Source organism: Ranitomeya variabilis, chromosome 1 (assembly GCF_051348905.1).
Source record: "Ranitomeya variabilis isolate aRanVar5 chromosome 1, aRanVar5.hap1, whole genome shotgun sequence".
Taxonomy (NCBI): domain Eukaryota; kingdom Metazoa; phylum Chordata; class Amphibia; order Anura; family Dendrobatidae; genus Ranitomeya; species Ranitomeya variabilis.
The window spans coordinates 104514929-104535041 of NC_135232.1; the positions used below are offsets into that span (position 1 = coordinate 104514929).

Below are 20113 nucleotides of genomic sequence, written 5' to 3' on the forward strand. Positions count from 1 at the left end.
GAAATTGAAGTAGATTTTTAATACAGTCAACAGTTGTAGTACAATATTCACAGACGTTTCAGTCTACCACAAGACTTTCATCAGCGTACCGACTGCTCTAACGTATTGTTATCATTGATAAGGTCCATAACATGCGGCGGACACCGAACACCGCGTTTTGACCTCGAGCCTGAGATCTGCACATTGCAACGACATCACTTATTTAAATAAGTGCGGCGGGAGCCTGATGACATACGGTGCCCTCCTCATTTAAAGGTGTAATCTGGGCTACCATTTAAATCACATTATCAATGATAACAATCCTGTCCTCCAAATCATAGGAACATAAGTCCTTAAAAGCCTTATTACATCTTACCAAGGAGACACGGAGTCTCGCTTCTGTCTATCTCGATCTGACATCCTATAGCGGTCGGTACACTGATGAAGGGCTTGTGACCGCAACGTCTGTGAATATTGTACTACAACTGTTGGCTGCATTAAAAATCTGCTTCAATTTCTCCTAAAGTTGAGTGCCAAGTTTCTTTATCACATTTATGCAATGTGACCCAGTTGGCAATGCATATAGTGGGATACGTCACAACCTTACATCACAGCTGTTCGCTTTTCCGAGCGCATTCGACAAACTTGGACTTGTGTAAAAAGTAGTTGGTGAGTTCTTCACTGACCCAAGACCATGAGTTTTACTTCTGGAAAAGAGAAGAGTTGTGTTCACCCCATTATCTTACAAATGTAAGATCTGTCATCAGAGATCAGAAGCCATGAGAATGCTCCATATTCTCCTTTGTCAGAACTGAACCCACCGGGATGCCTCTAATGTCCTTGGTCAGGTGTATGCAACTTATGTGTTCATATCGTGACAAAGACATTTCCTGAAATCTTTCACTTGGACGTTGAAACTCTTGAATATTGTATATTTCTTATTTTTCCTCCCATATTTGCTTTATTTGTAATAATGGGGTTAGCCATCTTGCACTGAGTTTTAAGCTGCGTAAATGGATGTCCGAAAACTTGACCACAGGCTCTGTAACACGTCACTGTGCAGGGGAGGAGGTGAGCTGTGACATCACCCATTTTCCATGGTGGGTCCTGTGTTCTTTGCCTCCAGTTCTATTACAGATTTACTTTACTAATTGTAACTTTGCCCTTTGTCCCGACGTGTTGAGGTTTTTATTGTTTCCTCTTTCTTTTATTCAGATGTTCCTGTATTTTCAAGATCACGGTCTGGTGACGTGTTCTGCTGATCACCTGATCATCCTATGGAAGGAAGGCAGGAGAGAGTCCCGACTGCGCAGTCTAATGCTGTTTCAAAAACTAGAACAAAACGAAGACTTACAGGCCAAGTTTTCCCTGCATTAGACGGAGTGTTTGAGGGGTCAGGGCGCGCATCACCTGGTGTGCAGCTTGTTTTTATTTTTAGAGTTAATTTATTTTTAAGAAAGAAATCCTTACAATCGTAAGATGATGCTGCCAGTGATGGATGTGTTGAATGTTCTTACTCATTTTATTTTATCATTTTATTTAAAGTCATTTTATTTTTTACCTTTCCTCCTAAGCGTTGCTTTGGGTGGCAGGAAAATGTGGGGGAAATGAACTGCTACAGACTTTGATCTGATATTGGGGGATTCTCTCCTAAAGACTCGGCATTAAGTGAATTTGAGATAAAGTAGAATTTACAATGTATTGTGGACCCTGGATATAGAACAGGATTAATTAGAAAATGGAACATCAGGATTTTGCTTTTTAGAAGTGCAGCATTGCAAGATGGACTGGATGCCCTAAAGCAAAAGGAGAACTGATGGAAATGATATTGGAAACATGGGAGATTTAGTAATCTAAAGGAGGAAGATTTCTGAGCTCTTGGGCACAGTCTTGTGAGCTGGAGTAAAATGTGCCAAATTCATTAAGAAGCAATGCATATTTGGCCAATTATTCAGGTGTTGTGCCACCACAATAAATATACTATTGCCATGGACTGACATACTTTGATGTTCTAATTTACACTGGTTTTGTGGTGTAAATTATGATGAATTTGTCAGACACTCAGGCACGGTCCCTCCCATCCAAGCTCCATTGTGCTTCATATGCACAATGTCACAATTCCCCAGTGTTTCCATTCAGGTGGACTTGTGGGCACGTGCCAACTAGTCTCTCCCCTCTTCTCTCAATGGAAAATAGATAAGCACAGGAGTCTAGTTGGCATGTGACCACAAGTTTACAAATCGCGTACATGCAGTCACCTAACTATTCACCCAAACAAGGAATTTGTGGATTTGTGACAGTGCGCACTTCGTATACTGTTAAAATTTGGAAGTCTGCAGTCACATAGAGTGATTACATACTTTTCATCTCCGCCTGGAAAACCCCTTGAATTTAAGGATATTGATTGATGTGCAGCGCTGGACATATTATTATCTTATTCACATTTGCAACATAATCTTGGGCTGGTGATCTCTAACAACCAAACGGGCACTATCTAATGGTTTACTGTGAGCATTACCATATTACCAGGAGAATGGGAGTTCCAGTGAGCTGTTACTGTATAAATGGTGCCATTTTCCAACCTACGTTAGTCATTGTCACATTCTACAGTATTTTCCTTCAGTAAATGTTGCTTTATGCTTCCAAGAGCCCAAAGTTAATCATCAGGTTTGTCACTTTATCAACATTTTCCGCATGTTGTAGATGAAAACGGATGTACTACTGATGACACAACTCGTTCTATCGCTGCCATTATTTTTCTGTGTTTTATTAATGCATGTGTACAATACAAATGCTGCCTCATGTGTTAGAATAGTTTCTGATATAAGTTTTAAGACCGTTTATTTGCTGTTGCAGATGTGATTACACTTATTTTACTGATATGTGACATTGACCCAAATCCTTTTCACCTAAAATCGTTGCCTTTCTGTGTCTGTGTCAGACAAAAGTGATCTAACGTGATATATGGTGGAATTTCCAATAAACAGTACAATTCTGTAAATGATGGCGCTCCTAAAGTAACCGAGTTATCATTGTCATTGCTCCCGCACCTGCTTATTTGCTGCTTCTCTGCAGCTCCCCAAGTCTTTACTGACTTGGCTACTTTAGGGACATCTGTCTATTGCATGTGACTGCCGAGTCCAATCACTAGGCTCAACGGTCATCCCAAAATTGCAAGTGACCTCCTCTAAGCCCAGTGATTGGCAGTAGCAGCCATGTGTTGCAACCATATCAGCAAGGATAAGCTGCAAACATTGACAAGACTTCACTGGACGCCATTATAGTTTTATAGTAGACAACCCCTTTAAATGCTTTTTATTTCTAACTACATATGGTCATAGCTTCTCCAGGATGCCTCCATAGCCCAAAACCCGCCTTCCAAGTGTTTTCATATTGCGTTGTTCCCTGGACGCACCAAGGTGTTGTTTGAAAAATCTACAGAGATGATTGGATTCAATTTTGTGTTCAGTATACAGATTCCTTCACAATCACTTTTTTTTTTTTTTTTTTTGACAGACACAAGGAATTTTCAAGCCTTTTTTTCATAGCATTTTTACATGTGTTTTTTAGTGGCATTTTTTATTTGCTATCCTTTAAACATGGGGATTTTAGTATTTTTAAATCTGAAGTAAAACAAAAAATCAATATATATTCACTGCTCAAAAAAAATAAAGGGAACACTAAAATAGCACATCCTAGATATCACTGAATGAAATATTTCAGCTGCAAGTCTTTATTCATTAAAATAGTGGAATGTGTTCAGAACAATAAAACATAAAAATGATCAACATAAATCAAAATTAATATCCCACGGAGGTCTGAATTTGGAATGATCCTCAAAATCGAAGTGGAAAATCAAATTACAGGCTGATCCAACTTCAGTGAAAATGCCTCAAGACAAGAAAATGATGCTCAGTAGTGTGTGTGGCCTCCACGTGCCTGTATGACCTCCCTACAATGCCTGGGCATGCTCCTGATTAGGCGGCGGATGGTCTCCTGAGGGATCTCCTCCCAGACTTAGACTAAAGCATCCGCCAACTCCTGGACAGGCTGTGGTGCAATGTGTCTTGGTGGATGGTATGAGACATGATGTCCCAGATGTGTTCAATCGGATTCAGGTCTGGGGAACGGGCGGGCCAGTCCATAGCTTCAATGCCTTCATCTTGCAGGAACTGCTGACACACTCCAGCCACACGAGGTCTGGCATTGTCCTGCATTAGGAGGAATCCAGGGACAACCGCACCAGCATATGGTCTCACAAGGGGTCTGAGGATCTCATCTCGGTACCTAATGGCAGTCAGGCTACCTCTGGCAAGCACATGGAGGGCTGTGCGGCCCTCCAAAGAAATGCCATGTCACACCGTTACTGACCCACTGCCAAACCGGTCATGCTGAAGGATGTTGCAGGCAGCAGATCGCTCTCCATGGCGTCCCCAGACTCTGTCACGTCTGTCACACGTGCTCAGTGTGAACCTGCTTTCATCTGTGAAGAGCACAGGGCGTCAGTGGTGAATTTGCCAATCCTGGTGTTCTGTGGCACATGCCAAGTGTCCTGCATGGTGTTGGGCTGTGAGCACAACCTCCTCTGTGGACATCGGACACTCAGACAATCCTAATGGAGTTGCTTTCTAACCGTTTGTGCAGACACATGCACATTTGTGGCCTGCTGGAAGTCATTTTGCAGGGCTCTGGCAGTGCTCCTCCTGTTCCTCCTTGCACAAAGGCTGAGGTAGCGGTCCTGCTGCTGGGTTGTTGCCCTCCTATGGCCCCCTCCACGTCTCCTGGTGTACTGGTTTGTCTCTTGGTAGCGCCTCCAGCCTCTGGACACTACGCTGACAGTCACAGCAAACCTTGCCACAGCTCGCATTGATGTGCCATCCTGGATGAGCTGCACTACCTGAGCCACTTGTGTGGGTTGTAGAGTCCGTCTCGTGCTACCACGAGTGTGAAAGCACAACCCACATTCAAAAGTGACCAAAACATCTGCCAGAAAGCACTGGTTCTGAGATGTGGTCTGTGGTCCCCACCTGCAGAACCACTCCTTTATTGAGTGTGTCTTGATAATTGCCAATAATTTCCATCTGTTGTCTATTCCATTTGCACAACAGCATGTGAAATTGATTGTCAAACAGTGTTGCTTCCTAAGTGGACAGTTTGATTTCACAGAAGTTTGATTTACTTGGAGGTATATTCTGTTGTTTAAGTTTCCTTTATTTTTTTGAGCAGTGTATGTATAACTCATGGTTAGTGGTTGGGTATAGCCATTTATTATCAAACTACTGGTTTTTTTCTTTTTAAATCATAAAGACAACCCAAAACATTCAAATGACCTTGATCAAAAGTTCACATACCCCATTTCATAATACTGTATATTGCCCCATCTAACATCAATGACAGCTTGAAGTCTTAGGTGGTAGTCATGGATGAGGTTCTATATTTTCTCAGATGATAAAGCTGCCCACTCTTCCTGGCAAAAAGCCTCCAGTTCCTGTAAATTGCTGGGCTATCTAGCATGAACTGCGCGCTTGAGATCTCCCCAGAGTGGCTCAATGATATTGAGGTCAGGAGACTGAGATGGCCACTCCAGAACCTTCCCTTTGTCCTGCTGTAGCCAATGACAGGTTGACTTGGCTTTGTGTTTTGGATCGTTCTCATGTTGGAATGTCCAAGTACGTCCCATAATTTGTAACATAGTGTATATTACATTTTGTTATTTTTAGAAAAACTTAGAAAATCAAGTTACCGTGGTTGTTATTCGTAGACATTGGAACACCCCTTTGAGGTTAATCCCTCGGTGACAGCATGAAATAAATGTGTAATGGAAGTGTGCCATCACTTCATGGATCAGACTCCAGAGCTTGAGGCTGCTCTGCTGCTAGGCGCTGGCTGTATGACACAGCCAGCACCCATATAACGTGATTGCGAGAAACTGATAAAAATTATGGCAATTGAGGTCAGACTATGACTTCTAGGTCTGCTTGGTATGGTCTAATACCCTAATATGGTACAGGTCTAATAATACATACGTATTTCAGGGTAATAAAATAGTGATCAGATAGATGAAAGTTGAAGACCTGTAGAGGGAATAAGTAAAAAAAAAAAAAATCACAGAAAAATGTTATGCCAATAAAAACACCCTTTTTTTTTTTTTTTTAACTGTTTAAACAATAATAAATAATGACTAATATTTGGTATTGCCACTTTCAGAATGACCCGATTTATAAAGCTGTCACATTGTTTTTTTTCATCATACTGGCATGCAAATAGTGGAATAAAAGGCTATCAGAAAAGTAATTAAAAAATAAAATAGTAAAACTGAAAATGTCATTTTATCCCGCAAATATCTAGCCCTGACACAGCTCAGTTGGCAGGAAAAGAGATATAGCTCTCAGAATATAATGACGCACAAACATGAATTTAAAAAAATATTGTTCAGTGTGCAAAAGTAGCAAAACCTAAGACGTAAAACGTAACTTCTGCTTTGCTATAATTGTACTGACCTGAAGAATACGGCTTTTATACTGCACTGTGAATGACGAATTTTTGCCCTGATGCTGTTCATTCTGGCTCCAAAAAATTGTTATAGAAAGTGATTAAAAAATGCACCTCAAAATAGTACCAATAAACATTTCAACCCACAAAAAAAACAATCCCCAGCAGTGTACAATCTTTAGTCATGCACAAAAGAACAGTTGGCCAGTGTTTTGTGCACCTCTAAAATGACAGACCCCTCTGTACACTGAATGGGTGGGGGGTTCTATGTTACTGGTAGCACAAAAGCTTTAGAAAATCCACAAGAAATCTGCACTTTTAAATGCCCCCTATTCTGACTCCCTCAGTGTACTTATATGGCAGTTAGCATACACACGTGTTTCATTACTGTAGGAGAGAGAACCCTTTTAATTTACAGAGTGCATGTCTCCAGACGCACAAACTGGGCACCATGTATAGGCACTTAGCTGGCATATGGGCAATTTTCACTGCAACACCAACCACATACTTTTTTTTTTCTGAAAAGTACCTAAAAAAAATCGACACTACATCCCTGGAGATGGGAGGCACTTTGGACATTGTTTGGCCTGTGATCCGGTGGTGTCCGTCTTTTTAAGCGTGCATAAAAGCGTGGTCAACCACTTTTGTGCACTTCTGCTAAACAGAGGCCAGATGGAGTCCAGAGTAACTCTGCTTCCTCATTATAGTGAATGGACTGATCAAGCGTGTCATCTGAATTACGTCATTCTGAGATTTAGATGGAAACTCCGATGTAAGTGCTCAGCATAGAGCGCAGGATAAATGTGATCTTAAACATTATGTACAATGTTCTCAATAAAATCTTCAATTCAATCCACAAAAAAAGAAACAAATCCCCACTCAGGCCCATCATCTTTTAACGGAAATGGGTTCCACGTTACTGTTAGCACAAAGGCTCTGGAATTTTGCATATTATGCGCTCCCAAATCCAAATGCCCCCCCTCCCTTCTGATCCAAACAGTGTGCCTAAACCACTTTTATAATTCATGTGACAAATTTTGGTTCCCAATTTTTTTTTTTACCCATTTCCCATATGAAAATGCAAAATTTTGAACTAAAAACAAATTTTTTGCAATAATGTAATTATTTTTTTCTTTACTGCCCAATGGTATAAAATTCTGTAACCCACCTGTGGTGTCAATATGATCACTGCACCATTAGATGTGTAATTTGGCAAATGGGGTCACTTCCGGGGGTTTCTGCTGTTCTAGCACCTCTGGGCTTCTCCCAGTGGATCATGGGACCCGCAAACCAGAACAGTAAAAGCTGCACTATAATATGGCGCTCCTTCCCTCCTCCGCTTTGCACTGTGTCTGAAAAGTATTTCCTGATTACATGTAGGGTATTGGTGCACTATGGAGAAATTGCACATCAAACTGGGAGGTTCATTTTTTGGTATTAGCCCTTAGAAAAAAGAAAAACTTGTGCTAAAACAACATTTTAGTGGTAAAAAATATAATTTTTATTTCTACCACCCGCACTTCTTCCCTTCTGAACTTTGCACTGTGCTTCCAAAAGTAGTTTTCAACCACATATCGGGTATTGGTGTATTCAGGAGAAATTGCACAACAAATTTGGGGGTTCATTTTCTCATTTCATTTTTGTGGAAAAAATATTGTTTTTTCATTTTCACAGTTCAGCATTGTAAAATTCTTTTAAGCACCTGTGGGTTCAAGATGCTGAATATTGATGAGCGAGAATACTCGTTGCTCGGGTTTTCCCGAGCACGCTCGGGTGGTCTCTGAGCAACGAGTACACTCGCTCATCACTAATTACCACGTAAAGTGACACTGGTAAGAATTGTAAAATTTGGCCTTGAAATGAAGGTGAAAACAGGCTGGGGGGGTGAAGGGGTTAATGGGCTGCATGATCTTTTCCCTCATTAAGCCATCATCAATTAAGCAGGTAAACGGTCTGGAGCTGATTCCAGGTGTGGCATTTGCATTTGGAAGTAGTTGCTGTGAAACTGCAACATGCGGTCAAAGGAGTTCTCAATGGCAGTGAAACAGACCATCATTAGGCTGAAGGAAAAATAAATAAATCCATCAAAGAGAGAGCAGAAATTTTAGATGTGGCAAAATTAACAGTTTGGTACATTATGTAAAAAAAATGCACTGGATAGCTTGGGAACTGAAAAAGATATGGATATCCAAGGAAGACAACAGTGGTCGATATTCATATAATCCTTTCCATGGTGAAGAAAACCCCCTCACATCCTCCATCCAAGTGAAAAACACTCTCCAGGGAGTAGGTGTTTCAGTATCTCAGTCTGCCATAAATAGAAGACTTTGTGGTGAACCCTCTGTTTTTCCTCTCACAAAGTACAAACTATTAATCAGCCTTAAAGGGAACCTGTCACCGGAATTTGGCGGGACCGGTTTTCGATCATATGGGCGGGGTTTTCGGGTGTTTGATTCACCCTTTCCTTGCATGCTGGCCGCAATATTGGATTGAAGTTCATGCTCTGTCCTCCGTAGTACACGCCTGCGCAAGGCAATCTTGCCTTGCGCACGCGCAGTATGCTTTGCCCAACTGCGGGCAAAGCCGAAAAGCATTAGTGCGCATGCGCCGGCGCACTATGTCCCGGAAGTATTTCGCTGTGTTCCGGGACATAGTGCGCCGGTGCATGCGCACTGATGCTTTTCGGTTTTGCCCTCATTTGGCAGTAGGGAACCTATCACCAGCAAAAACACCATGAACATGCAGATATGTGCTTAATCTGCAGGCTAATAGTGTTACTAACCTGCCCGATACCTGTAGCGTCTCCATCTTTCGTGATCTCGAATTGGGTGAGGGCTTATTTTTTGTGTGCCCAGCGGACGTTTTATACCATTTGGTGCAGATAAGTTCTTTTGATCTCCCATTATTGCATTTTAATGCAATGTTGGGACGACCAAAAAAAATGTAATTCTGGCGTTTTTACTTTTTTTCTCGTTACGCTATTTACTGATCGGGTTCATCTTTTTTTATATTGATAGATCAGGTGATTCTGAACCCGGTGATACCAAATGTATGTTTTATTTTTTTTTTTCATTTTATTTTGAATGGGGCAAAAGGGGGGTGATTTGAAGGAGCTGAAGCAACGTGGAAGGAAAAAATTAACATTTAACTTTTTACTCACAAAAATTATCTTTCAGCAACATTTTTTTTTTATTTTCACAAGGGTAACAGGAGAAAATGGTCCACTAAAGCTGTTGCGCAATATCTTCTGAATATGCCGCTACCCCATATGTGGGGGACAACCACTGTTTGGGCGCACGGCAGTGCTCGTAAGGGAAGGAACACCTTTTGACTTTTTGAACTCAAAATTGTCTGGAATTGAGTGCAGATGCCATGTTGCGTTTGAAGAGCCCCCGATGTGCCTAAACAGTGGAAATGCCCCACAAGTGACGCCATTTTGGAAACTAGACCCTTCAAGGAACTTATCCAGCTGTGTGGTGAGCACTTTGAACCCCAAGGTGCTTCACAGAAGCTTATAACGTAGAGCCGTGAAAATAAAAAATCACATTTTTTCCCCAAAGTATTTTAGCAGTGATTTTTTTTATTTTCACAAGGGTAACAGGATGAAATGGACTGCTAAAGTTGTTGTGCAATTTCTCCTGAGTACGCTGATACCCTATATGTGGGGGAAAACCCTTGTTTGGGCACACGGCAGGGCTCGGAAGGGAAGGAGTGATGATTTGGATTGCAGACTTTGGTGGAATGATCTGCAAGCGTCTAGTCGTGTTTGCAGAGCCCCTAATGTGCTTAAACTGGAAATCTCCCACAAGTGACCCCATTTTGGAAACTACACCCCTAATGGAATTTATCTAGAGGCATAGTCTTATAGTAATGATTATATTGCTTTTGGTTTTACTGGTGTATGAATTTATAATGTGGCGGTATGTGTAAGCTGTGCTGAGTACATCAGATTATGAAAGTGTGTCGTGTCAACAGGGTAAAAACAAATGTTATTAATTTGTTGATGAATGCTACACTTTAAAGCAATCCTTAAAGCAAAGGCCAGGTTTCTCAGGGCAGGTTTCACGCTGGTAAATTTTGTCCCTTCGGATTCCCCTCTTGGAGCACTCTCTGCACTGTTTTTGTGATCGTCCTTTCCTCACTGTTTGGGGAACCTTTCCTGGGAAATGTTGACCTGGGACAATACGGGCGCTATCAGTTTCAGAAGTATTGGGGCTCTCACCTTCCTGAGTGCCAAACATTAGGGCCTTGATTACTACGTCCTGAAGGAAGGACTCCGTATTACCTGCAGAACAAAAGCATTGTACAGTGCCATCTGTAGAATGTGCATGGCCAATTTTTTGTACCATACTTTAGCTTTTCGCATGGCAGGACTTGATCTGAGAGATCTACACCCCCATGTACCGATTGTAATTCAAGATACAATCTGGCTTTGGGACTTGTGTTGTGGTACCACGAACAGTGACAAGGGAACTGTTGTCACAGTGTATGGTGGTCAAGATAAGGATATCCCTTTTGTCCTTATACTTGACCAACAGCATGTTGTCGCTGCATTGGGCTCTGATTTCGCCTTTTCTCAGCATTTGACCAATTAGCGGCTTAGGGAGGCCTCGCTGATTTTTTTTCACACGGTGCCACATGCAACTGTACCTATGGCAGAGAGGGCCTTGAAGAGTGGGATGCTGGTGTAAAAGTTATCAATGTAGAGGTGATAACCCTTATCCAGCAGTGGGTGCAGCAATTCCCACACAATTTTCCTACTCACCCCCAGGACAGGTGGGTATTCATGGGGGGTTAATTTGGGTCTCCTTATCCTTATAGACCCTAAATCTGTGGGTGTACCCTGAAGAATTGTCACACAGTTTGTACAGTTTTATTCCGTACCTGGCCCTCTTACTGGGCAGGTATTTTCGGAATTTTAGCCTCCCTTTGAAATGAACCAGAGATTCATCTATGGTGATGTCCTTCTGGGGTGTGTATGCCTCAGCAAATTTTCTGATGAAGTGTTCAACCATTTTATATAGACATTCAAAGTTTGGATCGTCTCGGGGAGGACACTGCGTATTATCACTATAGTGCAAACATTTTTGGATTGCTTCAACTCTTGTCCTTGTCATGGCCATGCGGAATACCAGTGTACTGTGGGAAATATCAGTACCTCAGTATTGCCGAAGCTTTGGTTTTCGGATTATGCCCATATACAGCACAATTCCCCAAAATGTCATCATCTCTGCTGCATTTACAGAGGTCTATTTGGCATATGATGTGGGATTTTGGGTGAAAAATTGATTGGCATACAGGTTTGTCCGGGCCACCATAACATTTATTATTTCGTCACTGAAAAAGAAATCGAAGAAGTCAATTTCAGTGAGGCCAGTGGTGTCGAACTGGATTTCTGGGTTGCCGATAAAATCCGGAATGACGGGCTGACAATTTTCGGGGGGTGGGGGGGTTGGGGGGTGCAATCCATATGGGATCGATTGCCGCAGGAGTTGCCTGGGTCCTAAGGTGCCTTGCTGGGGGTCCTGCTTCACTAGATGAGGAGGAGGAATAGACGAATATGGAATCTTCCTCACTTGATGAATCCGTGTTGGAGGCAAGCAAGGCGTATGCCTCCTTTGGTGAATAGTGTCTTCTTGACAAATGGCTCATTTTAATTTTTTTTTTAAACCCCGAGGATATGTGTACGGCTGGTTTCACATTAGCGTTCGGCTGGACTGCGGATGGCTTTGTACTTCCTCCCTTCTTCCTCCCTTAAGCTCCTCCTACTCCGCATTTGTTCTGCGTACCTATCTTTAACATTGGGTACACAGGGACATGCGTTGTATGCGGATGCGTACACATGTGGCATTTTGATGTGTCCGGCGACCGCATGGGAGCGCAAAATTTTTCAGAACAACAGCGTACTTTGAGTAAAAAGATGATTGGAGAGGATAAAACTTATATAAGAAGTGCAAACAATGATAGGCTGTTCATCTAAAATGATCTCCAATGCTTTAAAATGGAAAACCAAACCAGTGAGACTTGGAAGAAAACGGAAGACTACCATTCAAATGGATGGAAGAATAGCCAGAATGGCAAAGGCTCAGCCAATGATCAGCTCCAGGATGGTCAAAGACAGTCTCAAGTTACCTGTGAGTACTGACAGAAGATGCCTGTGTGAAGCTAGACGTTCCCGCAAAGTCCTACTGTTAAAAAAACAAAACATGTACTGAAGCGGATACAATTTGCCGAAGAACACATCAACTGGCCTAAAGAGAAATGGAGAAACATTTTGTGGACTGATGAAAGTAAAATTGTTCTTTTTGGGTCCAAGAGCCATAGACAGTTCATCAGACGACGCCCAAACTCTGCATTCAAGCTACAGTACACTGTGAAGACAGTGAGGCATAGTGGTGCAAGCATCATGATGTGGGCATGCTTCTCTTACTATGGTGCCAGCCCGATTTACTGCATACAAGGACTCATGGACCAGTTTGCATTTATTAAAATACTTGAAGTGGTCATGTTGCCTTACACTGAAGAGGACATGCCCTTGAAATGGGTGTTTCAACCATACAACGACCCTAAACACAGCAGTAAACGAGCAAAATCTTGGTTCCAGTCCAACAAAATTTAGGTTATGAAGTGGCCAGCCCAATCCCCGGACCATAACCCGATAGAACATTTGTGGGGTGACAGCAAAAATGCCGTTGCTGAGGCAAAGTCAACAAATGCCAAAAAATTGTGGGATGTAATCCAAGCATCCTGAGCTGGAATAACAGGTGACAGGTGCCAGACAATGGTTGACTCTACGCAACATAGATGTGAAGTTCTAAAAAAAACTGTGGGTAACAACTGAATATTAGGTCAGTGATTCACACTCAAAAAATAAGTACATATTGTGAGTTGGTAAAGACAAATGCAGACACTGGTATTTTAGTAGTAGTAGTAAATATATACATTTCTCTTCATGTTTTGAATTAGAAAAGTGTGCAATGTTCCCAATGCTGGAAATCATAACTAGTATAAAGATTTTGTGATTAACTCATGTTTTTGAACACACTGCTATTATTTTTAACACTAATGTAACTTATGGTCACTGAAAACCTAAATTAGTTCCTTTTGAGAGATGTAGTTTCCAAAATGGGTCACTTGTGGAAGTTTTTGTGGTTCTGGTACCTCAGTGGCTCTTCAAATGTGCCATGGCGCTGCAATCTACTCCAGCCAAATAAGACTCCAAAAGTCAAATCGCTCTCCTTCCTTACCGAGTTCTGCCGTGTGCCCAAACAGTAGTTTCCAACCACACATTCAGTATTGGCATATTCAGGACAAATTGTGGGGTCAATTTTCTTTCGTTACCCTTGTGGAAAATGAAACATTTGGGGCTAAAGCTACATTTTCATGAACATAATATATTCTGAGGGGTTAAAAAAAATCCTTGAATGCAGCTCTGCCATGTAGGCTTCCATATTCATGAGCTCTGTGTAATTGCGCCCCCTCACTGATTGGCAGCTTTCTGCATATGCACAGGATACTCAGAAAGCGCCCAATCAGTGGTGTGGGCGGGGTTATACACAGCTCCGCATTCAGAGGACTTGAAGATCAGCAGATGAAACAGGGACATTACTGGAATCGGTGTCTCTGCCCCTACATCATGCTGCTCTCAGATGAGGGAGCAAAAACCTGGTGACAGATTCCCTTTAATGGTACGTTGATGACACCTTTGTATGATGATGATAAGACATGAATATTGGAGAATTTATATTCATGTATACCTCCATTTCTTTTGATCATTTTTCGGTTAATCATGTTTAACCATGGATCCATCCTGAAATTAGTTGTCACATGACTTCGTACCTGTGAGATTTGTTAAAATGATAATATTTTGTCTATTTCATGAATACATGAGCTGCAACGAGGAATAAGCCATAATGTAATAGAAAATATGGGGAGCATAAAACCTGTACAATAGACAGGTAGGTAATTCTATACAGAAACGTCTGGGTAACCAGTATTTTTATTTCGGACTGGAATCAAATCTTTGTGTGTTTCAAATCCTAATCAGCCCTCATTACACGTACACAATAGGGCATGGGTTCCTTAAGAACGTAGTAGTCTGTGTCTGAATATGCTTCCAAGGACTGTTGTTGAAGATATATATATTTTTATATCTTATCTATGTGCCACAAGCAAGAAGAACATCTGTGCCTTTGTTCTCTTGACTGAACTTCAACTATCATAGGAACATTGGTTCCTATGAGGCCAAATCAAAAATTCAGTTTAATTTTTGTGTCCCAGATAATTAAAAATAAATGTGGTTGTTTCCTAGGAAATTAACATTTTTTATAACCGTTTTGTAAGAAGAAATACCGTACTTTTAAAGGCACTCTGTCAGCAGAGAATGACTCTTCAAAGTCCCGCTGCTCGGTTCCTCAGGGCGGCCAATCATTTATATAATCCTTCCTGCATGTTTTCCTTCTATCTTCGCCTCCTTCTCTGCTTCTAGGAAGCCAGAGCTGTCAATCAAAGAAGAGGGTGTGGAGATAGAGGGAATATAAGCAGGTAAGGCCTCTTTCACATTTCCGTCGGTACGTGCCCGTCGCAATACGTCGGGCTGACGTACTGACAGACGTTGTGAATTCTCTGCACGACGTGGGCAGTGGATGGACGCATCCGCTGCCCATTCTGCAGTCCAGGGAGGAGGGGGCGGAGGTTCGGCCGCGCATGCGCAGTTGAAAATGGCCGACCCGTTGCACAAAAAAAGTTACATTAAATGTTTTTTGTGACGACGGTCCGCCAATTACCGACGCATCCAGTGCACGACGTATGGAACGTGTGTCCATACGTCGTGATGCGTCGGTAATACAAGTCTATGCGCAAAAAACGCATCCTGCGGGCAACTTTGCAGGATGCGGTTTTTGCACAGAACGACGCATTGCAACGTCTTCAAAAAGAAAGTTAAAGTAGCCTAAGAAGGATTATATAAATGATTGGCCGCCGTGAAAGATCGGGCTGCGGGACTTAGATTGAACAGTCATTCTCTGCTGACAGTTCCTTTAAAGGGAACCTGTCAGCAGGTTTTTAGACCCCAAAGTAACATCATCAGAGTAAAGTACCTGGAATGATACCAATGATGTTGCGAGACTTGGACTATCCAACTTCGCATGCACCTTAGTCTGTCTCTTGCAACGTCATAAACTGTGTCTCTTTCTGGAAAAAAATAGAGCTGGAATGACAGAGGCTCCAGATCTGGAAACAGCTCTTCAGTAGTTTTTCTCGGTCTCCCATGACAGCACTACGGAGAGAGGGGATCCGCCCTTCAGGGACAGGAAACCTACAGATAAAAGGGCGGTACCTCTCCCTCGCATCAGTTGGTTTCCTGTCCCTGACAGGGAACCTCTCTATCGGACGGTACCTGACATGAAGACCGATGGACCGAGACCGGGACCGGGCGGTCGAGTTCCGGCAGCGAGGAGGCTCCTGCCGCGGCTTGTCCGGCTCCCGAAGCCGCCACCGCTGGGACCGAGGGGTCCTTCAGGGTGAGCGAGGGGAGAACGCCGCCAGACTCCATAGGAAAAAGGGGCGCTGATCACCCGGAGCTCCTGCGCCGACCGCTGCACGCTCCGGGTGTACAAAGATGGCCGCCGCACCGGAAATGCGGCAAGGACTTCCGGGTCATCGCGCGCGCATGCGCAGTAAAATCTTCTCCCTGGGAGCAGGAACCGGAAGTGCGGCAGACGCCGGGGGATTGGCGCCGGTTACAAAAAGGGAGATTATGCACACATGGGTGTCGCACTTTCTCCCTGTAACCATGGAGGACAGCGACACACAGGAGCTGCAGCCTGGACAGCAGCGCCACGCAAAGAGCACCAGGAGTGGATCTAGCAGCCGTTCCACACGGCGCAGCAGATCCGCTGCGAAAACTGATACTCCGTCTCAAGGACCTTCCTTACCAGGCCCGAGTCCCCCTCCAGAACCGGTACCTGCCTTCACATCCAGGTGGTGAGTGATCTTCGTGAATGTACATATTTATAATGGAGCTCCCTCTTCTCCCTTACTAGGGTAAGAAAAGCACGGAGAAAAGGAAAAATAGGGTCTGCCCCACCTGTAACAAAGCTTTACCAGTAACCTGGGAGAAAAAGCTTTGCAAGTCATGCATCCAACGCTTACTATGTGAGGAGACCCCCGACTTCGCTTCTGAACTTAAAAATGTGATCAGATCTGAGGTTCAGAATGCCCTTCTATCCTCCAAAAAAGAGGTGAAGAAGGTGAAGGAATCAGTACATTCCCACTCGGGCCGATCGTCGTCCGAAAATGCTGACTCGGACGATTCAAAATCCCTCCTTTCCTCGTCCGAGGAAGAGTCGGGCCGACATTGCTTCCCACTAGAGGAAGTAGATTCCTTAGTGAGAGCAGTTAGGGCTACTATGGGGGTGGAGGAACCCAAACCCGACAAAACGGCCCAAGATGTGATGTTTGGAGGTCTGGGACAAAAAAAGAGAAGAACTTTTCCCCTAAATCCTAATGTCCAGACATTAATTAAAAAAGAATGGGAGAAACCGGATAGGAGAAATTCCTCGGTACCCTCCCTTAAAAGAAAATATCCCTTCGAGGATGAGGCTTCCTCTTTCTGGGATAAGGCACCAAAACTAGATGTTGCAGTAGCCAAAGCCTCGAAAAAATTTGCGCTGCCATTCGAGGACATGGGTACCCTCAAAGACCCGTTAGATAAAAAAGCGGATACTTTCCTCAAGGGAGCATGGGAATCAGCTGGGGGTAGCCTGAGACCTGCAGTTGCAGCTACTTGCACCTCCAGATCCCTTATGGTGTGGATCGACCAACTGGAAAGTCAGATCAAAGACGGGTTACCCAGAAAACAATTGCTGGATTCGTTCCCTGCAATGAGAGCAGCAGCAGCGTTCCTGGCAGACTCCTCGGCGGACTCTGTACGCCTAACATCTAAGGCCGCTTCTCTTTCCAACGCTGCCAGAAGAACCTTGTGGCTAAAGAGCTGGCCGGGAGATCTACAGACAAAATTAAAGTTATGTTCTATCCCATGTGAGGGCAATTTTTTATTCGGAGAAACCCTGGATGACATCCTCCAAAAGGCGGGGGATAAGAAGAAGGGGTTTCCAAATCTGGGTCCGACTCCATTTAAACAGTCTTTTCGGAGCCGCAGATTTTTTCGTCGTAGACCCCCCAGAGAGCAGAATAAGTGGGAAGAAGGAAGGAGAAGGGATAGGGGTTACCTCTTTGGCAACACCTCCCGTGACAAAAAGTTCTCCAAATGACATTTATCCTCCGGTGGGAGGAAGACTAACATCGTTCCTTCCCGCCTGGGAAAAAATTTCCAACAACATCTGGATCCTAAATCTCATACGGTATGGCCTAAAAATAGATTTTGTGTCTTTCCCTCCCCGGAACTATGTGATAACAAAAACAAGATCTTCGGCTGCAGAACAGACTGCATTAGAGGAGGAAATCATGACCCTACTACAAAAATCGGTGATTCGGGAAATATCTCCTCAGGAGGTAGGGGAAGGTTTTTTCTCCCCTCTATTTTTAGTACCAAAGCCCGACGGGTCCTTTCGGACAATCATAAATCTAAAAAACCTAAACAGATACGTCGTAAATTACAAATTCAAAATGGAGACGATAAGGTCCACTATAAAGATTCTCTTCCCGAACTGCTACATGGTCGTAATAGATCTAACCGACGCATACTATCATGTGCCCATCCACAATCAATCCCAAAAATTCCTCAGGATGGCAGTCTCCATAAAGGGCCAAATAAGGTTTTTTCAATACAAAGCTCTTCCATTCGGGATTTCAATAGCCCCACGTATATTTACGAAAATAATAGCGGAAATGATGGCCCACGTGAGGGAACAAGATATACTAATAGTCCCTTACCTGGACGACTTTCTTATCGCAAGCAACTCAGCACAAAGTTGCAGAGAAAAGAGAGACCAAGTGATGACCATCCTGACAGACTTGGGATGGCTTATAAACATAAAAAAATCGAAATTGGAACCCTGTCAAGTACAAGAGTTCCTAGGACTGACATTGGACTCTCGGGTCCAAGAATGCCGGCTTCCGGGTCCCAAAAAAGACAGCATATTGTCCATGATAGCGCGAACGTTACACAATCCCTCAATGACTCTAAGGAGGGCAATGTCGCTTCTGGGCTCTCTGTCCTCATGCCTACCAGCGATACCCTTTGCGCAATTTCATACAAGAGAGCTTCAGTGGCACATCCTGGAATGGCAATTGTTACTAAAAAACAAATTGGAAAGCCGGCTCACCCTAGATTCGTCAGTTATTCATTCCCTTCTCTGGTGGGGAAAAGACCAAAACCTGTCAAAGGGAGTCCCTTGGGTACCAAACATCTCTCGGATAATAACAACCGATGCGAGCCCCAAAGGGTGGGGGGCCCACCTGGGGGACAAAATAGCCCAGGGAAATTGGTCAGATCAAATACTATTAGCATCCTCAAACCAAAAAGAACTTTGGGCGGTATATCATGCTCTTCTTTTTTTCCTAGCCGATATTCAGGGACACCATGTCCGAGTTCTTTCGGACAACAAAGTGACTGTAGCCTATATAAACCACCAGGGGGGAACAAGGTCTCGTTCACTGATGAGTTCTTCAGCCAAAATTATCAAACTGGCGGAAGAAAACTTACTATCCCTCTCGGCACTACACATCCAGGGTTCAAACAACGAAAGGGCAGATTACCTGAGCCGGACTCAGTTAAAACAAGGCTAGTGGTCCCTAAACCAATCCATCTACAATCAGATCACAAAAATGTGGGGGACACCAACAATAGACCTGTTCGCCAATTGCAAAAACAAAAAAGTAGGCAAATTTTGTTCTCTAAGCCCAGAAGGGAATCCCCAGGCTCTGGATGCTTTTCTGATTCCATGGACACACAAACTGACATACGCCTTTCCGCCAACCATTCTGATTCCAGCAGTCATTCGGAAAGTCAGAGAGGACAAAACAAAAATGATCCTGATTGCCCCATTCTGGCCAAAAAGAGCATGGTTTTCCTGGCTAAGGATACTATCGATATCAGACCCGTGGGTTCTACCGGATATGCCAGACCTTCTACATCAAGGTCCAATCTTCCACCCACAGGAGTCGAACCTCCATTTGACAGCCTGGTTTTTGAACGGGGACTATTAAGACAAAGAGGTTTCTCAGATAACTTAGTGGCTACACTCTTAAAAAGTAGAAAGCCCATCACCACTAAAATTTACGGGAAGACATGGAGGAAATTCCTATCTGTCTCCAAGGTAAAGATCCAGGACAGGCCTTCAATTCCTAAAATTCTGGAGTTCCTACAAAAAGGTCTGGAGCAGGGGCTGGCAGTCAGTACCCTGAAGGTACAAATAGCAGCGTTAGGAGCCTTATATAACCAAAACATTGCTGCTAACCCATGGGTAATAAGATTTATTAAGGCGGTTACAAGATCAAAACCCTTAGTTATTCAAAAAACACCCTCATGGGACCTAAATTTAGTCCTTTCAGCATTAACGGGCCCTCCATTTGAACCTATACAAACGATTTCCATAAAAACATTATCACTTAAAACTATTCTCTTAGTAGCTCTAACATCGGCGCGCCGAATAAGTGACATCCAAGCCCTTTCCTCTAA

At 43.3% G+C, this 20113-nt stretch overlaps 1 protein-coding gene across 3 annotated transcripts in view; it reads left to right on the top strand.

Moving 5' to 3' along the window:
- Positions 1-2983, top strand: part of WDR41 (WD repeat domain 41) — a 52854-nt gene extending 49871 nt beyond the window's left edge. For 2 of the 3 annotated variants that reach the window (XM_077287116.1, XM_077287129.1), the window contains exon 13: positions 1195-2983. In XM_077287116.1, the coding sequence (XP_077143231.1) occupies positions 1195-1356 (162 nt within the window). In that variant the 3' untranslated portion in view covers positions 1357-2983. The remainder of the gene's footprint in view (positions 1-1194) is intronic. The other variant, XR_013221488.1, reaches the window with a different exon arrangement.
- The last annotated feature ends 17130 nt before the right edge of the window (positions 2984-20113 follow it).